The following is a 17,266-nucleotide window of genomic DNA, read 5'->3' on the forward strand; positions in this document are numbered from 1 at the left end:
TGGTACAAAAGGGGTGTCAGGATTTTTTTTTTTTTTTTTTTTTTTAATTTGGTGTGCTTGCCAGGGGGGAGTGGGGTGAGAAAGCACCCAGGATGGGACATGGTACCTGCTGCAATCTCTTTTTCTCCTCCTTTTTAGGATTTTGGGCACGAGTGCACACACATAAGCCCAGCATGTTTTTCAGGTGTCTGGGGCCAGGACTCCAACTCTGGGTTGGCCATATGGGATCCAGTCACCTTAACCACACCACCACTGGCCCACAAGATTTTTTTTCATTTTTCTGTCGTTAATTTTTTTTTTTTTTTTTTTTTTTTTTTTTTTACTGCATTTGCTTTCTCTTTCACACTCTCTACATATATGCTTTTTTTTTGGCTGACATTTGCAAGTTAAGTTGCAGACATAATGAACTTTAACCTAATTTCTCCAGTATGTATCTCTTTAGGGACATTCTATTACATGACTTCTGCAAGATTATCAAATTTAAAATAACATCCAAATTTCTCCAAGTATCCCAAAAGTATCTTTATTTATACCTCAGACATGTTTCTCTTTTGAATCAGGATTCTGTCAAGGTTTATACATTGTGTTTAGTTGTCCTAACTCTCTAGCCTCTTAATCTAGATCAGCCTTGACCTCTTTATGGCTTACATTTCTTAAAAAGACAATCTCAGTGGGGCTGGCAAATGGTGTGGTGGTTAAAGGCACTGGACTCCCACATGGCTGACCACGGTTCAAGTCTTGGACCTGGTGGCTTGCTTTCTCACTTCCTCTCTCTCTCTCTCTGTCTCTGATCAAACTGAAAAATAATAATGATATTAATAATAAATAAAGTTAAAAATAAAATAATTCTTTTTTTTTAAAAAGGACAATCTCAGTGATCCTAACAAATTGTGTGATTTTGTGCATTTTCCTAATTATTCCCTCATGATTATCAGATTGAACATTTTTGGCAAGAATACCACATAGATGGGGCTGTGTCCCTTACTGTATCCCACCACCAAACACCTAATGTTGGGACTGAGTGCCTGCCAAGCTAGATTCAGTCACTTAGTTATGGTGGTGACTTGTCAGATTTTTCCAATGTAAAGGAATGGTTTTCCTTCTGTGATAAGTAACCTGTGGAAATGCTTTAAGACCATGGTTGTTTCCAGGTCCCTAAAAACTGAACCACCTGGAGGTTTTATGGTCCATTTTCTGATTCACAAGATTGTTAAATTATTAGCACAAGTCCTACAGAGACCAGAAGCATTTGTAGTGATGGTGGTCAAAGACATCAGAAAAAGCACTCATTGTACACTAAAATGTGGCAGAATTAGAATTTGGCTTCAGATTTGGTAAAAATTGGCACTTGATTCAAAAACATACAGGACATCTCCTCATTATATCCTTGTTAGTTTGTTGTTATTTATTTATTTATTTATTTGAGAGGTTTTTGCCATAGAGCATGTGCGCTCACCAGAAAAAGAGAGAGAGACAGAAAGTGAGAAATCACCCCCCAGGAGGGATGGCCACACTGCAATCCCTTCTCCATTCTCCTCTTGGAATATTGAGCACACATACACACGTGACCGGCATTGATTTTAAGCCACCGGGTCCAGGACTCGAGCTGTGGTCGACTACATGGGAGTCCAACAATATAACCATTACGCCAGTTGCTGGTCCCCATAGTTTGTTGGTTTTTGTCCACCCCCCCCCTTTTTTTTTTTTTTTTTTTTGAGAGGTTTTTGCTATAGGGCACTTGCGCTTGCCAGAAAGACAGAAAGCGAGAAATCACCCCCCAGGGGGGATGGCCACACCTCAATCCCTTCTCCATTCTCCTCTCGGATCTTGGGCCCGCACGCCCACGTCCCTGGTGTGAGTTTAAGCCACTGGGTCGAGGACTTGAACCGTGGTTGGCTACATGGGAGTCCACCAACATAGCCATTACACCAACTGCTGGCCTCCCCATAGTTTGTTGTTTTTAAAAAAATATTTGGAAATTGCCCTTGGATGACAAATGCAACCTGAAATGATTTTTTTTAAAGGGCCTTTTGCTAGTTATTTTATTCTTCTCCAATTACCAAAGAAAGAAATTAAAATAATCTAGGGAAGGAACCAGGTGCATTGTTGAGGAGATAATAGATAAAATTAATAAATGTGAGATAAATGTAATTGTAGGTAACAATAAAAATAATTAACAGGGTTTTGAGACTGCTTAAGGGAAAATAGATCAAAAGAGCTTATAACATGATTGGCTATTTGGAGACTATTTGATATAGGGGATATTCATCATAAAAGTTCATTGAAACATTTTGTGGGTCTTGGGTTATGATGAGGGAAATACTGGATTTTGAAATCAAAACACCTCAGGCCTCAGCTTTTAAAAAAATTATTTTGCCAATAGACGTTTAGATTTCATCAAAAAGTCTGTTTACTTAAGGGGCCTCATAGTCATATAATACTCTCATTTTTCAGGTAAGAAAACAGGCCTCACTGGAGATATTCAAGCAAAGGTTGGACAGCTACTTTCCCAGAACAGAAAGGAAACTCATGCATCAGAAAAGGTTTGAGCTTGACCAACACTGATAAGATCTGCCTTTATCCTTAAGTTCCGGGGTTCTACAATATATTTGTTTGGCACAAAAATAATTTAGCATTATTAATCACTCCTGAGACCTAAGTCAGGGATTCTAGAATTCTCTTACCCTTTTTCTTATCTCCATGTTTTAGGGATATAAAAAAAGGTAATCCCAATTGTACATTTTCCTCTACAATAACAAATATTTGCTGTGATTTCTGAAAACTAGGATCAAATAAAAGGACAACCACATTGCCACTGCTTGTTCTCACAATCGAGTGGTTTGTGTGGCTGTTAGATTTCACCAATCAGTATAATTTGGTTATGATTAAACAATTGGAAAATGAATGGTGAAAGATTCAGAAGACCTCAGTCTAGCAAGTGAATCTGAAAAGCATTTGTATACCCAGCAGTCTCTAGCATTTTCTAGTAATGAATGTCTGAGTTGAAAAACAACTTGCATAGCTCTAAAAAAATGAGGATCTCACAATTTTTTCAATATTTTTATATTTCACTTTAGTTCCCTGATCCATTTTGAGTTTTTTTGTTTGTTTGTTTGTTTGTTTGTTTGTTTTGAGAGGTTTTCGCTATAGAGCACATGCACTCGCCAGAAAGGCAGAGAGAGACAGACAGAAAGTGAGAATCACCCCACAAGGGGGAATGGCTATGCCGCAATCCCTTCTCCTCATTCTCCTCTCGGGATCTTGGACACGCATGCATATGCACCTGGCATGAGTTTAAGCCACCGGGTCCGGGACTCGCACTGCAGTCGACTACATGGGAGTCCAGTGACATAGCCATTACGCCAACTGCTGGTCCCATTTTGAGTTAATTTTCATAAAATTACTTTAAGACTGAAGTTTACGACTGTGGAAGTACCATTTGTTGAAAAGGCTATCCTTATTTCATTTAGTAGCTTTTGCGCCTTTGTTAAAAGTTAGGTTGGGGGCTGGCAGGTGGATGCCAGTTAAGGGCACTGAACTCCCACATGGCCGACTGCAGTTCAAGTCCCAGACCTGGTGGCTTGCTTTCTAAAACTTTCCCTCTCTTTCTTTCTCACTCTGTCCTTCTCTGGTCAAATTAAAATAAATAAATAAAGTTATATTAAAAAAAGAAAAAATTTTTTTAAAAATTGGTTAGGTTGAGGCTGAAAGGTGGTATGGTGGTTAAGGGTGCTTGTCTCCCACCTGGCCGACCACAGTTTGAGTCCCAGACCTGGTGGCTCATTTTCTCAGTTTTGCTCACTCTCACTCTGTCCCTCTCTGATATGTATGTATGTATGAATAAATAAATAAATTTTTAAAATAATTCTAAAAAAGAAAAAAATTTGGTGTGGGGCCAATAAGCTACATGGCTGTTTAATGTGCTGGGTTACCACATGGTTGGGTCCTGGACCTGGTGGCTTGAACATCATGCTGGATATGTGTACATACATGACCAAAACCCCAAGAGGAGAATGGAAGTAAAGGGATTGCAGCATGGCCATTCCCCTGGCAGGGGAGGTGTCTTCTCACTTTCCCTCTCTCTGTGAGTACATGGGCCATATGGCAAAAACCTAAAAAATAAAGTTACTTTGGTTTATTTGTGTGAATCTATTTCTGGGTTCTCTATTCTGTTCCATTTATCTGTCTGTCTGCTCCTCCACTGATACTACACAGCATGAGTACTGTATAATAAATCTTTATAAAGTATGTGTTTTTCCATAAAACAGGGTAGAGAGAGCAGCAGATTGCATAATGTTTACATTGCTGGACTCCCACGTAGTTGACCATGCTTTGAGTCCCGGACCCAGTGGCTTAAAACTCACACTGGGCGTTTGCATGCATGCTCAAGATCCCAAGAGGAGAACGAAGGAGAAGGGATTGTGACATGACCATTCCCCCTGGGGGTGGGGTGATTTCTTGCTTTCTGTCTCTTTGTCTCTCCAGCAAGCACATGTGCCTATAGCAAAAAAAAACTCTCTAAAAAAATAAAATAGGGGCCAACAGGTGGTATGGTGGTTAGGGGCACTGGACTACCACATGCTGACCATGGTTCAAATCCCGGACCTGGGGGCTTGCTTTCTCTCTCCTTCCCCCAACTCTGTCCCACTCTCATCAAATTAAAATAAATAAATAAAGTTAAATAAAATAACATTCAAAAATAAATAAATAAATAAATAAAATAAACAGGGTAAGGGACACCCCTAATAGTGTCCTCACACCTTGATTCACCTCCAGCCTCAGCCAGCCTGGGTCACAGACATGTGGCTAACATGCAGAGGAGACCCTAGGACCCTAGGAATGAAGGAGATGAGATATCAAAGCATTCTCAAATGAAGGAAAACTAAGAATTTGTTTGACTTAACTAAAAGCATGGTTAAAGTTTCTAAATAAAAAATGATAAAAGGAGTTTTAGAGCATCAGAAAGGGAAAACAGTGATAATCCTCTAAGTACTGGATTAAGGGAGCTGGATCCCACGTGGCTGGCTGTGGTTGAAATCCTGGCTCTGGTGGCTTGGAAAACACACAGGACATGTGTGTGTGCCCACAAAATCCCAACAGGATGGAAAATGGAGGATAAGGGATTATGGCGTGACCACATCTTACTTTGGGGAGTGCTTTCTCCCTCTGTCTCTCTCTGTGCTGTAGGTATTTTATTTAGTAAAAAAAAAAAAAAGGACCAGCAGTTGATGTAATGGCTATGTTGCTGGACTCCCACGTAGTCGACCATGGTTCGTGTCCAAGATCCGGAGGCTTAAAACTCACGCCAGGCGTGTGTGCGTGCATGCCCAAGATCCCGAGAGGAGATTGGAGGAGAGGGGATTGCGGTGTGGCCATCCCCTCTGGGGGGTGATTTCTCACTTTCTGTCTCTCTGTCTCTCTCTGTCTGTCTGGAGAGCACACGCACCCTATGGCAAAAACCTCTTAAAAAAATCATTCCATAAAATATTCTGACAGTAAAGTAAAAGAGGAATAAAGAACATTCCAGTTATCTTTTTAGGTTGCCTAAATATTAATCTAACCTAAAACCTCTATTATATTGTTTGTTCTTTGTTACAATTTGGCAACAGATATAAAGGAGTTTTAGTAAAAAAATATTACTAAACCAAAGATTCTCTAAAGTATAGGTAATTATACTTTTATCAATTGTTACTTCCAAGAAAATTATGTGTTATAACATCTGGAGGAGACTAGCATAACAAATGAAAAAGAACTGATGCTCTCCCTTGCATATGGAAGAAATGGCTTTAAAATGTCAGTAGTTATAAATTTATGGGAGTAGAAAAAAGGTGAGAGAAGAATTAATACAAAAAGTGAGGTGTGTGGATGGCTAGGAGGTGATGATGGAATTAATATTGATGGTATATGTTAATAAAATGTGAATGTTAAATTTTTTTCATGATGGTGACCCTAAACTTTAATTTTCTACTTAGTTTCAACTCCATAAAAGCTTAATAAAAATGTTGTGATTTGTAAGAGACACTTAAAATAATAATTGATAAACTATTGAGATATACACACCCAGTTTATCTTTTCTGTATTATTATCACAAAACCCAAAACTAAATATAAGGCATTTATATTAGTCTCCAGTATATATGATTAGTGTTGTTTATTCTTTCTTTTATATGCTCTTTGATTTCTATTAGGCAGCTGTATTTTATTATTTTAGATGTATCTCTTTAGGTTTGTTGTAGGGAGCATGTGCTCACTAGAGAGAGACAGAGATACAGAGAGAGGCAGAGTGAGAAATGATCCCTAATTAGGATGGCCATGCTGCAATCCCTTCTTCATTCTCCTCTCAGGATTTTGAGCATTCATGAACACGCATCTGTGTTTTTCAGGTCACCAGGTCTGGGATTGAACTGTAGAGTTGGCCATATGGGATCTAGCCACCTTAATCTCCGCACCACCTGTTAGCCCTATATATATATCTCGTTTTTTTTTTTTTTTTTTTTTTTTTTTAAGATAGATTTTTGCTATAGGGCGCATGCGCTAACCAGAGAGACAGAGAGACAGAGAAACAGAGAGACAGAGGGGGGAGAAATCACTCCCAGACGCCGCAATCCCTTCTCCTCCATTCTCTTCTTGGGATCTTAGGCACGCACGCACATGTACCCAGCATGAGTTTAAGCCACCGAGTCTGGGACTTGAACCACGGTCAGGTACATGAGAGTCCAGTAACATAGCCATTAGGCCAACTGCTGGTCCCAGCCCTATACATATCTTTTAAATGAGGTACTCAACCTTTCTAGAACTAGCCAGGACAGAATAAATAAATAATGTAATATACATTCTTATATCTAGAATAACTGAATTACTAAATTCTATATGTAGGATATATGTAAATCTCAGTAATTCAGAAAGGCCTTTTTTCTTTCTTTAAAAGAGGTTTTTGTAATAGGGCACATGCGCTTGCTGGACAGAGACACAGAGAGACAGAAAGTGAAAAATCACCACAGTCCCTTCTCCTCCAGTCTCCTCTCAGGATTTTTGGCATGCACACACACGCGCCTGGTGTGAGTTTTAAGCCGCTGGGTCCAGGACTCAAACCGTGGTCGACTACGTAGGAGTCCAGCAACACAGTAAGGTAACCATTACACCATATGCTGGTCCCCTAGAAAGGGTCTTTTGATTTCCTTCTCTTCCTTCCTCTGTTGCCTCCAAGTTGGATCACAAGTATCATATGTTCAGAAGTTTCTGATAAGTCTCTGATTACCCTTTTTGAACTGCAGACTTTAGAGTTATTTAAAACCAAATATAAGGCCAGCTCTGTAACTCAGTGGTTAAGCGAGCTGGATCCACCTGGCTAACCATGTTTCAAATCCTAGCTCCAGTGGCTTAAAAAACACACCAGACATGATTGCACATGTACCCAAAATCCTGATAGGAAAGAGAAATGGAAGAAATAGGATTGTGGTGTGACTACCTTCCACTGGAGAGAGTTCTCTCTCTCTTTCTGATAAGCACACATGCCCTCTGGCAATTAAAAAAAAAGAAGTAATTTCCATAATGGTTGTTGATTTATAAGTTAATTTCTTTTTTTAAAATTTTATTTAAACATTTTTCTTTTACTTTTTTTTTTCCTTAATTTTTTTGCCATAGAGCACATGCACTCACAAGAGAGAGTAAGAGAAATTGAGAATGCACCCCCCCAGGGAAGATGACCTTGCCGCAGTCCCTTCTCCTCCACATCTCTTCAGATTTTGGGGATACATGCACACACACCCAGCATGTTTTTCAAGCCACCAGGTCTACCACTCAAATTTCACAGTCAGGGGACCAGCAGTTAGCATAATGGCTATGTCGCTGGACTCCCACATAATCGACCATGGTTCAAGTCCCAGACCCAGTGGCTTAAAACTCACGCCGGGCGCATGTGCATGCGTGCCCAAGATCCTGAGAGGAGAATGGAGGAGAAGGGATTGTGGCATGGCCATCCTCTCTGGGGGGGTGATTTCTCACTTTCTGTCTCTCTGTCTCTGTCTGTCTGGCGAGCACACACACCCTATAGCAAAAACCTCTACAAAAAAAGAAAAGAAATTTCACAGTCGGCCATGAGGCATCCAGCTGACCTAATCAACACACCACCTGGCTGGCCCAATCTCATTTGTTAACAACAGAATTTTTGCATTTATGTGCAAATAGTAAAATGATCATTAGCGCAGGTAAATTAGTAATTATTAGAATAGTTAACTCACGTAATTTTAGCAAGACACCAGAATTCTTTTGGTTTCCTTGATCCCAACTCAGAAAACCCCACTAGGAATGCTGCTTTATCAAATGGCTTTATGGGGCTGGCAGGTGGCATAGTAATTAAGGTACTGGACTCCCACATGGCTGACTGCAGTTCAAGTCCAGGACCTGGTGGGTTGCTTTATCACTTTCCATTTCTCTCTCTCTGTTGGTCTCTAGTCAAGGCAAAAAAAAACCCAATAACATATAGAATTAAATAAGCAAATAAATTTTTTTTAGTAACTTTGCAAGGTAAACTATCTAAAAATTTGAGATTTAGATAGACAGGACTTTTGAATCCCGAAGCTACCATTAGAAAATCTGATTCTAGAGCCAGCCAGCCCATGATTAAGGCAGCTGGATCCCACATGATCATGTGCACAGTTTGAGTCCTAGACTCAGTAGCTTGAGTATACACTGGCACATATATGTACATGCCAAAAATCCCAAAAAGAGGAAGAAATGGAGAGGAAGGGATTGAGGTGTGACCAGTCCCTATGGGAGGGCGGGGGTACTTTCTTACTTTTTCTCTTTCTGTCTCTCGCCAGTGAGTACAAATACCTTCTGACAATTTTTTTTTTAAATGAAAAAAATCTGGGGCCAGCAGATGCCATGGTGGCTAAGGCAGCTGGATTCCCACATGGCTGACTGTGGTTCAAGTCCTGGACCTGGCAACTTGCTTTCTCACTTTCCTTCTCTCTCTCTCTCTGTCTCTGGTCAACTTCAAAAATGTAAAGTAAAATAATGACAATAAATAAAATTAAATAAAATATTTGTTAAAAAATGAAAGAAAATCTGGGACCAGCAGTTGGCATAATGGCTATGTTGCTTGACTCCCAAGTAGTCGACTATGGTTTGAGTCCCGGACCCAGTGGCTTAAACTCATGCTGGGTGCGTGTGCGTGTGTGCCCAGGATCCCAAAAGGAGAATGAAGGAGAAGGGATTGTGGTGTGGCCATCCCCCCTGGGGGTGATTTCTCGCTTTCTGTCTCTCTGTCTCTGTCTGTCTTTCTAGAGAGTGCACGCACCCTATAGCAAAAAATAAAAAAAGGAAAGAAAGTCTGAATTTAAACTGTAATGTTCTATTGTCATTAATGATCTGAAAGATTGGAGGGGTAGCATATAATTATATATACAGTTAGAAATTTATAAAATATTGGGACCAGCAGATGGTATAATGGTTATGTTGCTTGACTCCCACATAGCCAACTGTGATTGGAGTCCTGGGCCTGGCGGCTTAAAACTCACACTAGGCACATGTGCGTGCATGCCCAGATTCCCAAGAGGAGAATGGAGGAGAAGGGATTGTAGAGTGGCCATCCCCAGGGTGGTTTCTGGCTTTCTGTCTCTCTGTTTCTCTCTGTCTCTCTGGCAAGTGCACGTACTTTATAACAAAAATCTCTTTTAAAAATTTAAAATTAAAAAAAAAATTTTTTTGGAGAGTTTTTTTTGCTATAGGGCATGTGCGCTCCACCAGACAGACAGAGATAGAGAGACAGAAAGTGAGAAATCACCCCCCAGGGGGGATGGCCATGCCACAATCCCTTCTCTTCCCTTCTCCTCTTGGGATCTTGGGCACGCACGCACACGCACCTGGCGTGAGTTAAAGCCACCGGGTCCGGGAAACCACGGTCAACTATGTGGGAGTCCAGCAACATAGCCATTACGCTAACTGCTGGTCCAAAAAAAAATTTTTTTTAAGAATTCTTTATTTAATTTTATTTATTCATTCATTTATTTTAATTTGACCAGAAAGAGAGACACAGAGGGAGAAAATGAGAAAACAAGCCACCAGGTCCAGGACTCAAACTGTGGTCAGCCATGTGGGAGTGTCCAGCACCTTAACCACCATGCCACCTGCTGGTCCCCCCAAGAAAATAATTTTATAAAATATGAACAGTGATTACCTAACTCTTTAGCTAGCCTAAAAATATTTGTTTATAGATTGATAAACTTTATTTCTCATTTTAAAACCAGGTGACTAATAAACATACCACAAGAATATGGCTGCACAGATACCAGAATCTGATCAGATAAAACAGGTAAGTTATTATACATAAGGAAAAAAAGATTTTGCAGAAAATATATAAGGTGCTACTGAATGTAACCATGTCAATCAATGATCTCACAAATTCCTTTTAAAAATGTATATTAAATGTTATGAAGCATATCTATTATTTGACAATCAAAAAATTCAACTAAAAAACTATGTTTGTAGATTGTATTATATCCATTTAAGTTGGTGACAGAACCTATGATTTCAAGTATTACATACTATTTTATCTAAATATAAAACATTAGTCATTTAAGTTTCGGTGTCTTTATTTTAAAAGCCATGTATTACAGAACCTTCTGATTTGTTTATAGTTTAGGGAATTTCTTGGAACCTACAATAAACTTACAGAAACATGCTTTTTGGACTGCGTTAAGGACTTTACAACAAGAGAAGTAAAACCTGAAGAGGTATGAAAAGTGTTGCTCACTAAAAATTATACAACCTTGTCCAAACAATATAAATATTATAGAGTCCCCCAAAGAATTTCACTTGTCCCTACTTACTGCAGGAAATTGGACTGATTGGGGGGACTAAAGTAGCCAGGCACTCATGGCATTGAGTTCAACGATGAGAAATGTAATGCCATGGTCAATTTGTACCAAGTCAAACAGTTTTGGAGAGGATGCCTGGGCTGCTGAGTTACTGTTCCACAGCAAAGACTCTTACTAATTAACTTTCAGTCGAGATGACCTGGCCAGAGAAATTTGACACAGCCTTTGTGTCTGGCTCCAAGAACTCGGGTTGACTTTGCAAAAATCGAAGCTTGAATTTGGTGGTTCATATTACATAGGTGGGGCTCTGAAAACTGAATCCTATTAGAAGTATTAACTTAATATCCTAATGAAAAACTTCTATAGTTTCTCAAAATGACATAAACCCCTCCAAGGGATGATGATAAACATCCATGCCAAGAATTTAGTCTTCTCATATAACCAGCAATCAATAAGTAAATACTTGTCAAATAATTGACAAAAGTTTAGGAAATATGGTAAGTGTAATATTCTTGTGAAAAAGTAAAAGGTTTAGAATTATGTTAAGGATGTTTAGAATGAGGTTTCTCATTAAAAAGGAGCAAGGGCTAACCCCACAGCACAGAAGTTAAGCCCTGTGCTTTGTGAGCCAAATTCAACATGGTTGACTGTGGTTCAAGTCCCAGCACCAGTGTCTTAAAAGACAAGCTAAGTGCATATATGTGCATGCCCCAAATCCTAACAGAATGGGGAAATAGAGGAAAGAGGATTGTAGCATGACCACACTTCTCTGGAGGGATACTTTCTCTGGCGAGTATACACACCCTCTAACAATTGAAGAAAAAAAAAGTAAAAAGGGACAAACTTGCTATTGGGTCTACATTTTAATAATCTAAGTAAAGGGATAGGAATGTGGCTTTGAGCTCATCATATTGAAACATTCCTATGGAACATCTAGTCTAGAAGCTTCACGAAGGCAGGGACTTAACCATAATTCTTTGTACCCACAAACTGCTTGGCATTTAGTACATATTGATTCTTGTCAGTGGGTAAAAGGATCAATAATTGAAAGTTATGTCACTTGCTACCCCTTAATACTATTATTGAATAATCAGAAAAGTCATGACACAATTTTGCATAGAAAAAAAAATATGCCATGACTTCTGCAACAACCCAGTAATTCTCAGATAATTCAAAGAAAAGCAATACACTCACTGTTCTTTTAGAATATATGCATTGTTCAAAATTGATTATTTTTGTGCTGCTTCTTGAATCTTCCCTTTTTATTTTTAGATTACCTGTTCAGAACATTGCTTACAGAAGTATTTAAAAATGACACAAAGAATATCCATGAGATTTCAGGAATATCATATTCAGCAGAATGAAGCTCTGGCAGCCAAAGCAGGACTCCTTGGCCAGCCACGATAGAGAGGCCTGGATGGATGGACTATCAGTGAAAGTGTGCCAACAGCTATTGCCCTGGCAGTAAGGATTCACCTGACAGAATCCCCTGAAAGCAGTAGTCACCATGTTAAACTGTCGGTCACGACTGTTTGGCAGATGGAAACCACTGGAGAAACAAAATCATATGCCAAGGATAATCAAATTAGAAGGTCTTACTGTTAAGTGAAAATAATACAATGAAACTTTTGTTGAAGCCTTAAGATTTGGCAGCTTGGTCACTTGATTAGAAAAATAAACCATTGTTTCTTCAATTGTGACTGTTAATTTTAAAGCAAAATATGTGTTCAATCATGTATGAGATAGAAAAAAATTTTATTACTGAAAGTGAAATAAATGGAAATATCACTGAACAATTGTTTATACTATATAGCACCATAATATTCTGACTGGGCTGTGAATACGTTGAAATGTTTTCAGTCGGCATCATCCTCCAAGTATTCCTGTTCATTCGTGTCTGCCTCAAATTGCTGGTAAATACATAAAATAGTTACTTGCTAATCATTTCAATGCATTATCTTTTTCTCACCTCCCTTGTCATGGTGAGCATTACACATTCTTATCCTTGCTACATTTTCATATACCTTCTGGAAACATCCCATCCAGGACTAGCTTGGGAATGTATAAGAGCTGATTGTTACACTCTAGTGGAATCTGTGTTGTTTTGTTCATAAGCTGAGAGTCTAAAATGAATGATTTTGAGTTTGACCAATAATATGCATTTTGCCAGTCATGGAAAGGGATCAGTCTAATAAAAGTGAACCAGAGTTAAAAATAATGTCTTATAGCTAATGAATCCTGAAACAAATCTAAATGTTTATAAGAAGTTCTAGATGATGCAGAAGAAATACCAAGCAGTTTGGTAAATGTAAGTGGGCTGATACCAATCAATCAATTGCCTTATGAGTAGACTTCTTTTGAGATCATCTAGACTTGTATTTGGGAGAACACTAATTAGCCTATATGTTTAAATTTACCGGAGTGATTCACATGTTGTTGTCATGGTAATAGAAAGTATAGGCACTATTCTGCTTGAATGTTGAAATGTTGAAACATGTATAATACTCATCAAAATATACAACCCATTATAATCAAAGGAAAATGAAGGAAATAGACTTACTTCATCTTAAAGCAAGAAAAGCAACCAAGAAGTCAGGGACTTTACTCATTTAAAACCTTGCTATTTCTATATAACAAAACCTAACCAAGTTATTTTTTGTGCATATTTCACAAAGATAAATATGTGCTCACCTGACAAATAAGGGGAATTTTGTGCAACAGCATCTCGAATACCTTGGGGGGGAGGGTGTGCTTGAAAACCTTCAGAAGTTCCTGTGGTTGCCCACACACTAAAAGTGCGTTGCTGAGATGTTCAACTCCCATTCTATGTTCTCCTGAAACAGATTAAGTTTTGAGCAAAATTTTAATTAAACTTTGTCAAAATACACATTCTACAAACTACAAAACACATACACACACACAGCATTATGGGGTTGGCAGGTGGCATGGTGGTTAAAGTCACTGAACTCCCACATGGCAAGTTCTGGTTTGAGTTCCAGACCTGGCAACTTGCTTTCTCACTTTCCCTCTCTTTCTCTGTCTCTCTCTGATCTAATTAAAATAAATAATGAATTTAAAAATATTTCCTTTTAAAAACTTATTAAAAATCATGGCCAGCTCAGTGGCACAGCAGTTAACATGCTGCTCAAGAAAAGCTAGATCCATATAGAAGATGATGGGTTTGGTTCCCTGGTTGAGATTGGTGAAATACAGATAAAACATCACATTCTGGCTAAATGAAACATTTTAAAAATGGATCCCAGGGGCAAACCAATACCATAGCGGTTAAATGCTGTGCATAGAGAGCCATATCCCATATGGATGTCTTTGGCCCAAATCCTGGCCCCAGCAGCTTAAAAAAACACATAGTGCATGTGTATGTGTGCCCAAGATCCCAACAAAATGGACGATAAAACTTTGTGGCATGACTGCATTCCCACTGGGGGTTGCTTTCTTTCTCTCTGCTCTGTTTCTCTGGAAAGCACCCATTCCCTCTTGGAAAAAAATAAAAGAGTAAAAATATCAATACCAGCAGGTGACTCCAATATTAATATTTTTAATTTTTCTTTTTTTGCAAGAGTGTTTGTGTGTGCCCAAAATCCCAAGAAGAATGGAGAAGAGATTGTGGTGTGGTCATCACCCTGGGAATGATTTCTCACTTTCTCTGTCTCCAGTGAGTGCATGCACCCCTTAGCAAAAATGTCTCTTAAAAAAAGTATTGGGGCCAGCAGATGGTATGGCTGACCATGGTTCAAGTCCTGGACCTAGAGACTTGAAATGCCAGGCATGTGTGTGTGTGGGTGCCCAAAATCCTGAAAGAGAATGGAGGATAAGGGTTTGTGGAGTGGCCATCCCCACCCCGAGGCGAGGGGGGGGGGGGGGGGGGCTTATTTCTCACTTTCTGCCTCTCTCATCTCTCTCGCAAGCACAGGTGCCCTATAACAAAAATCTGTCTCAAAAAAAAAGTATTAATACCAGCAGGTGGCATCGTTGTTAAGGTGGACTCCCACGTGGCTGACCACAGTATCAATCCTGGACCCAGTGGCTTGCTTTCTTACTTTCCCTCTATCTCTGTCTCTAGTGAGCACTCTAGCAAATTTTAAAAACAATAATAACAATAAAATAAATAATTATACACACACACACACATTGCAAGGAGGCCATAGAAGAGACTCATGCAAATGAAGTTCCTTAACTTATATAAAGTCATTCTTGTTTATATCATTTAAGTCAATTCTAACTATTCATTTTGACATTAGTATTAAGCAGGTACTTTCAGTCTGTTTAACAAACAATTCCACCTAAAAGAAAAGATGAGCGTTAATAAAATACTATCATTTCAAATAACATTATAGACTAATGTGCAATGACTTTGACTGTTTTTTTCATTTTTCACCTTTTTTTAAAAGAATTATTTTATTTAACTTTATTTATTTTAATTTGACCAGAGAGGGACAGAGTGAGAGAGAGAGAGAGAAGGAAAGTGAGAAAGCAAGCTGCCAGGTTTGGGATTTGAACCATGGTTGGCCATGTGGGAGTCCAGCGCCCTTAACGACTCGCCACCTGCTGGCCCCATTTCTCACAGTCTTTTTAGGATCATTTTATTTTAACTTTATTTATTTATTCATTTTAATTTGACCAGAGAGGGACAGAGCGAGAGTGAGACAAGTGAAAAAGCAAGCTGCCAGGTCTGGGATTTGAACCACAGTTGGCCATGTGGGAATCCAGCTTCACATTATTTAGCTTACAAAGTGAACATTTCAATATGTGAACATTTCTCCCCAGTCGTTGATCAAAACATCTTCAACAGATAACACCACACCTTTATTTTAAAGCCACTAAATCGAGTATAAATTGGGGCATTGCTATGAGGACTTTGACTTTTATATTTTTTAAATCCTAGAGGATGTTATATACATATTGAAAACCAAAACCTTGTAGTAAAAAAAAAAAAAAAACAGAGGTAAAAACAGGCAGACATTAAGATACACAAGGGAGTTTGCAACGCTTGAGAAAAAGAGAGGGCCAGCCCATAGCACAGTGGATAGCACTGTACGTTGGGAGTTGGACCCTGCATGGGCAAACCACAGTTGGAACCTCGGGTTTTGGCAACTGGAAAAACACGTGAGGTTTCTGTGTGTGCGTAGCCCAGAACCTGACTGGGATATGGAGGATAGAGAAATGGAGGAAATGAGAGTGCTGTGTGACCACACACAGTTGGGTGTACTTCCACACACATGTGCACACATGTCCTTTCTCTCACGCTATGAGCATATGTGCCCTGTGGCATTGAAAAGGAGAAGACAGGCCAAATGGTTGTCTGGTGGTTAAGGTAACTAAATCTCACAGGGTGACTGTGAGGTTCAAATCTCAACTTGAAAAACACTCCAGGTGTATGTGCATGTGTGCCTAAAATCCCAAAAGGAAAAATGGAGAAGGGATTGCAGCATGACCATCCCTCTTTAAGAGTACTTAAATTGTACATAGTGGACATAATGCCTGTTTATCCAGCAACATGAAATTTATCTCTTACATAAGAAGCTCCAAAATAAATTATTTTCCTCTCATGGATTTAACATCAAAATATGAACATTGTGAAGCCAGGAGATAGCATGGAAGTTAAGGCAGCTGGATCCCACGTGAGCACAGCTCAAGTCCCAGATGCTGCCACTTGAAAATTATACCTGGCCGTGGGACCAGCAGATGGCGTAATGGTTACATCACTGGACTCCCACATAGTCAACCCTGGTTTGAGTCCAGGGAAACAGGAAATTTTTTTATTAAGCAGTTAGAATTTTTAAAACGTTTTGAATCGTAAATAAGAGTAATACTCTCCAATAATAAAAAATTATGATTATTAAAAAAAGTTTTGAATCTTAACAATATTTAGTCATCTGAAAAATTCTTTTACTTAGTATTTTCCATGACAATGAGGTCTTCTTATATCTGGCTCTGCTTTCCACCTGTCACTTACAGGACAGCAACATAAACTTGCACTAACAAACACAATGGAGAGGCACAGTGTGATAAAAAGGCTAGGATAGTTTAACTGAACCAAGTTGCTTAACACATCTCTTTAAGCTATTGATGTTCAAATGTTAATATTTCTTTTTTAAAACTTTTCTTGGTTTTTTGCGGCGTGACCATCCCCCCTGGGGGGTGATTTCTCGCTTTCTGTCTCTATGTCTCTCTCTGTCTGTCTGGTGAGCGCACGCGCCCTATAGCAAAAATCTCTCAAAAACAAACAAACAAACAAACTTTTCTTGTTTTTCGGGACCAGCAGTTAGTGTAATGGCTATGTTGCTGGACTCCCACATAGTGGACCGCAGTTCAAGTCCCGGACCTGGTGGCTTAAAACTCACGCCAGGAGCGTGTGCATACCTGCCCAAGATCCCAAGAGGAGAATGGAGGAGAAGGGATTGCAGCATGGCCATCCCCCCTGGGGGG

The 17,266-nt window shown here is 39.2% G+C and overlaps 2 protein-coding genes across 4 annotated transcripts in view; one reads left to right on the forward strand and one right to left on the reverse strand.

The window, feature by feature from the left end:
* The window catches only part of TIMM9 (translocase of inner mitochondrial membrane 9), a 15,084-nt gene extending 2,553 nt beyond the window's left edge, over positions 1–12,531 (forward strand). For 2 of the 3 annotated variants that reach the window (XM_027770427.1, XM_006144834.3), the window contains exons 3-6: positions 2,455–2,543; positions 10,250–10,314; positions 10,640–10,735; positions 12,092–12,531. In XM_027770427.1, the coding sequence (XP_027626228.1) occupies positions 10,276–10,314; positions 10,640–10,735; positions 12,092–12,226 (270 nt within the window). In that variant the 5' untranslated portion in view covers positions 2,455–2,543; positions 10,250–10,275 and the 3' untranslated portion in view covers positions 12,227–12,531. The remainder of the gene's footprint in view (positions 1–2,454; positions 2,544–10,249; positions 10,315–10,639; positions 10,736–12,091) is intronic. The other variant, XM_014586415.2, reaches the window with a different exon arrangement.
* Positions 12,381–17,266, reverse strand: part of TOMM20L (translocase of outer mitochondrial membrane 20 like) — a 14,002-nt gene continuing 9,116 nt past the window's right edge. The window contains exons 4-5 of the mRNA XM_027770434.1: positions 13,511–13,653; positions 12,381–12,729 (exon numbers count right to left, since the gene is read on the reverse strand). Coding sequence (XP_027626235.1) covers positions 12,676–12,729; positions 13,511–13,653 — 197 coding nt within the window. The 3' untranslated portion in view covers positions 12,381–12,675. The remainder of the gene's footprint in view (positions 12,730–13,510; positions 13,654–17,266) is intronic.

This window comes from Tupaia chinensis, unplaced genomic scaffold (assembly GCF_000334495.1).
Source record: "Tupaia chinensis unplaced genomic scaffold, TupChi_1.0 Scaffold000133_1, whole genome shotgun sequence".
NCBI lineage: Eukaryota > Metazoa > Chordata > Mammalia > Scandentia > Tupaiidae > Tupaia > Tupaia belangeri.